This window comes from Salminus brasiliensis, chromosome 20, assembly GCF_030463535.1.
Source record: "Salminus brasiliensis chromosome 20, fSalBra1.hap2, whole genome shotgun sequence".
Lineage (NCBI taxonomy): Eukaryota > Metazoa > Chordata > Actinopteri > Characiformes > Bryconidae > Salminus > Salminus brasiliensis.
Window position 1 is genome coordinate 31,208,998 of NC_132897.1, and position 4,632 is coordinate 31,213,629.

General features: G+C 40.7%; 1 protein-coding gene across 1 annotated transcript; it reads left to right on the forward strand.

Moving 5' to 3' along the window:
- Window positions 1–294: 294 nt before the first annotated feature.
- LOC140541934 (chemerin-like receptor 1) lies at window positions 295–1,248 on the forward strand. The gene has a single exon (XM_072664734.1). It carries the CDS (start codon window positions 295–297, stop codon window positions 1,246–1,248), a length of 954 nt encoding a protein of 317 aa, XP_072520835.1.
- Window positions 1,249–4,632: the final 3,384 nt, after the last annotated feature.

The window sequence follows — 4,632 nt, forward strand, 5'->3', positions numbered from 1 at the left end:
TTAATGGCTGAATGTGTTATTACAAACTTCTATCACCAAAGAATAGCCCCACCAGTTTGTACAGATGTCCCTGTAGTTACTGAGTACTATGCCTTAGTGTGTAATAAGCCTTGCTAGGTTAAGGGGTTAAGGTCATAACCTCATATTGGACCAAACCACTTTTACAACAGTTGAGAAAATGTATAATTGTAATGATTTCAGATATTTCAAAATATGCTACCTGTAATAGAAGAATATCTACTAGCAGAAATTCAGTTTTTTGTTTGTGATTTCTTTTCAGGATCAAGAATCATCATGACTTCAACCCCCGTGACAGGAACGCAATATTCTAACTCTGAAAATGACACCGCAAGTCCGACTATGGCTCCAGCGGCTTGCAGGAATATGATGTGTGTTTTCTTTGCCGTGGCCAATTTTATCATCTTCATCCTGGGTGTGGCTGGAAATGGTCTGGTGATCTGGATCGCAGGGTTCAAGCTGAAGAGGTCGGTCAACACCACCTGGTACCTGAGCCTGGCCGTGTCTGACTTGATGTTATGTTTTTTCCTGCCCTTCGGTGTCATTGATATGGTCAAAAATGATTGGGCCTTCGGTTTCTTCATGTGCAAGTTCTGGTCCTTCTTCATGTTGCTCAACATGTTCAGCAGCGTCTTCCTCCTTGTCATCATCAGCGTGGACCGCTGTGTGGTCGTTATGTTTCCTGTGTGGGCGCAGAACCAGCGCACCTTTAGAAAGGCCTCTGTGGCCGTTGTGCTAATGTGGATCACCTCAGCAGTGCTCAGCACGCCCTCGGCTGTTTTCCACAATGTTCTGCATGATGACCACAACCAGGCAAAATTTTGTTTCTACGGCTACATCAATGATCAAAACCACTTCGCCGAAGTGGCATGTGAGTTCATTTTTGGATTCGTGATCCCGATCCTGATCATTGTCATCTGTTATGTTGTCATCATACGAAAGCTGAAGACCAGCCAGACCAAGCAGTTCAAAAAGCCCTTCAAGATCTTGACAGTGGTGATTGCTACTTTCTTGATCTGCTGGCTGCCTTTTCACACCGTTGCTTTGATGGACCTAAACTTTGAGGAATATAAGAGCTTCCTTCCAACCGGATATGTTTTTGTCATCATTCTTGCCAGTGCCAACAGCGCTTTGAACCCATATCTTTATGCTTTCATGGGGCAAGATTTTAAGAAGCAGTGTTATGCTCTTCTGTCAAAGATTGAGAATGCAGTTGGCGAGGACATCTGAGGGACAGCGCTTACTTTCTATATGCTTTATTTATGCTAACACATAACACAAAAATAGCCTTATTGTAAAGTGCGCAACACAAAACACAACGTGTTAACAAGTTTAACGATGCTGGACATGTCAAAGTAAACAATATTCCTTGAAAAGTGAATGAACTAATTCCCTATATTTACCTTTTGAACCCCACGTTTATTATTCAGGTATTAATACTTATGCAGGAACTATTGTGATTTTTTTTTTAGCAGTTTGATTTAGCATATGTTGTGGAGTCCTACAAGGTTCTATTTTAGGGCCTATGAAACTGATGTTAATTATAGTTATAATTATATTTAGTGACAAATTAAAGAAGTGTGGGCTACAGGGTCTAAGGGGATAAAGTAGGCAGAATTTTCACTTCTAACTAAAGATTGGTGATTAAATGGGAGTAACATTGTATATATATGCTGCCTGATTGAGAAGACAAAGTAAGATCAGTGACCATCAGGATCTGAGGTTAAACAGTATGGATGAATGTGCACTCATTATTTGGCATGTAGCTTGTAACTATCACTCTTTTTAATGATGTTTGAATAAGAGTTTGGGCTTTTATTATTAGTTTCTCTGTAAGTACGTCTGCTAATGCTTCCAGACACACCAGTGACGATGGGTGTTGTAATGAACACCAGTAATGATCCCGATGCATTGGTTGATGTACACTCTAATAAACTGTTAACAACAGAAAAGTACACAGTCATATCAAAATATTTTGACCACCTACCTGATAGTGGGAATAACCACCCTTGGCTCAGATGGCACTAGTGAGATGTCATGGCATGGACTGTATTAGGTGATGGAAGTTGATCACAGAGGTTAACCGCTCCATAGTGGAGTGTTGATTACTCTGTACCACTTCTGCTGATTTATGAGACTGTAAATCTTTGGAGTGAGAATACCCAGGTCAAAGCAGATGAACAAAACCGCAAGGTCTTCTTCAGACATGGTTTGATTTCTAATTTAGCAGCCCCTGATGGGCCTCAAGTTTTTTGCACTTCTAGAGCCAAATGGTTTGTGTCCATCATGCACACAAGGAACCGATTTTGTTTTCCTGCTGTGCTGCTGAAGCTTCTATTTTCTGTGTGTGTGTGAGAAAGAGAGAGCGTGAGTGAGAGTGGGAGAAAGGGAGGGAGGGTGGGAGGGAGTTTGAAGACCTCTTAAACAATGCAGCTATGCTAAACGTTGTGTCTGCACCTCTTGTCTGTCATTTCCAGTCTGCTTGTCATTTTTTTTATCTTGGTCTGGCATGGGCCTTATATTACATGGCTTTGTGTTTATGTTTGGATCTGTCACTCTTACCAGCTGTGCAGCGTTTGTGTTTAGCATGTCGCTGTGTATTTAGAGCCCTGTGTTGCTTTTGCACGTACGTCCAGTGTCCAGTGAATTTGTGACACAAGGCAAGTAAACAAAAAAAGGAAATAGGTGGTTTTTGCATTTACTTTCTTTTACAGAACAATTCATGACAATATAAACATAAACATATAAATAATAAAACACTATCACTGTACACTGTTCAGTCAGACAAAATACAGTGCCCTCCATAATTATTGGCACCCCTGGTTAAGATGTGTTCTTTAGCTTCTAATAAATTGAGTTTTTTTTAAGTAATATAGGACCACGATGGAAAAAAGAGTAAAATCCAACCTTTAACTCAAGTGAATTTATTCAGTAGGAAAGAAAAACCCACATTAAGTAATAATTGTTTAACATCAAATCATGTGTGCCACAATAATTTGTACAACCCCCTTTTGCCAACAAAACAGCACCTAATCTTCTCTTATAATGTTTCACAAGATGGGAGAATACAGATAGTGGGATCTTTGACCATTCTTTTTTGCACAATCTCTCTAAATCATCCAGAGACCTGGGTCCTCACCTCTGCACTCTCCTCTTCAGCTCACCCCACAGGTTTTAAATGGGGTTGAGGTCTGGGGACTGAGATGGCCATGGGAGGAGCTTCATTCTGTGTGTGGTGAACCAATTCTGTGTAGATTTGGCCATATGTTTTGGGTCATTATCTTGCTGAAAGACCCAGTGACGACCCATCTTCAGCTTTTGGGCAGAAGCCACCAGATTTTGTTTTATTTCAAAGCATCCATGATGCCATGCACTCTAACAAGGTTCCCAGGGCCTTTGGAAGAGAAACAGCCCCACAGCATCACTGATCCTCCCCCATATTTCACAGTGGGCATGAGGTGCTTTTCTGCATATTCAGCTCATGTGTTACGCCAGACCCACTTAGAGCATTTGTTGCCAAAAAGCTCTATCTTAGTTTCATCTGACCAAAGCACACGGCCCCAGTGGAAGTTCCAGTACTGCTTAGGAAACTCCAAACGTTTGCGTTAATGATTGTGAGTGAGAAAAGGTTTTTTCCGTGCATGCCTCCCAAACAGCTTGTTGGCATGCAGATAGCGCCTGATGGTTGTTTTGGAGACTTTGTGACCCCAAGAAGCTACCATTTGTTGCAATTCTGTAACAGTGAGCTTTGGAGACCTTTTTATTTCTCTTATCATCCTCCTTACTGTGCGTGGTGGCAAAATAAACTTGCGTCCTTATCCAGGCTTGTTTACCACTGTTCCAGTTGTTTTAAACTTCTTCATAATTCCTCTGACAGTAGATATGGACAGGTGGAGGTGAGTGGCTATTTTCTTGTAGCCATTGCCTGACTTGTGGAGGTCAACACACATCTGCCTTACTTGAATGGTATGTTCCTTTGTCTTTCCCATGTTGAAGAGAAATGGCCTCTGTGTCATGTCATATTTATACCCCAGGGAAACAGGAAGTTGTGAATTACTAATTAAATGTTCCTACATACTCTGATCAACTTCGTAAACTACTGTAGAATTGACAGAAATACTTTAATTACATTTATTTCCTAAGAAATGTTAGGGGTGCCAATAATTGTGGAACAGGTGATTTTATGAAGAATAATTATTTCTTAGTCAGGGATTTTTTTCCCCCCTTAAAATTCACTTGAGTTAAAGGTTGGATTTTACTCTTTTTTCCATCGTGGTCCCATATTATTTAGAAAAAAACTAAATTTATTAGAAGCTAAAGAACACATCTTAACCAGGGGTGCCAATAATTATGGAGGGCACTGTATAACTGGGTGTTACACTGATTTGACCATTGATTTAAAATTTAGCGCTTTAAATCTTTCAGAATTTCTGGTCTACTTGACTCTACCGAAACCACAGGATTGTTTTTCTAGAATAGAGGACATGAAAAGGACAGGGACCATACCGGGATTAAGTTAAGCTTGTTGCAGAATGGTGCACTGACAGCAACCGCTCTCTCAACCTCAGCAAAACCAAGGAGCTATTTGTTGACTTCAGAAGAGGAAGCAGAGTG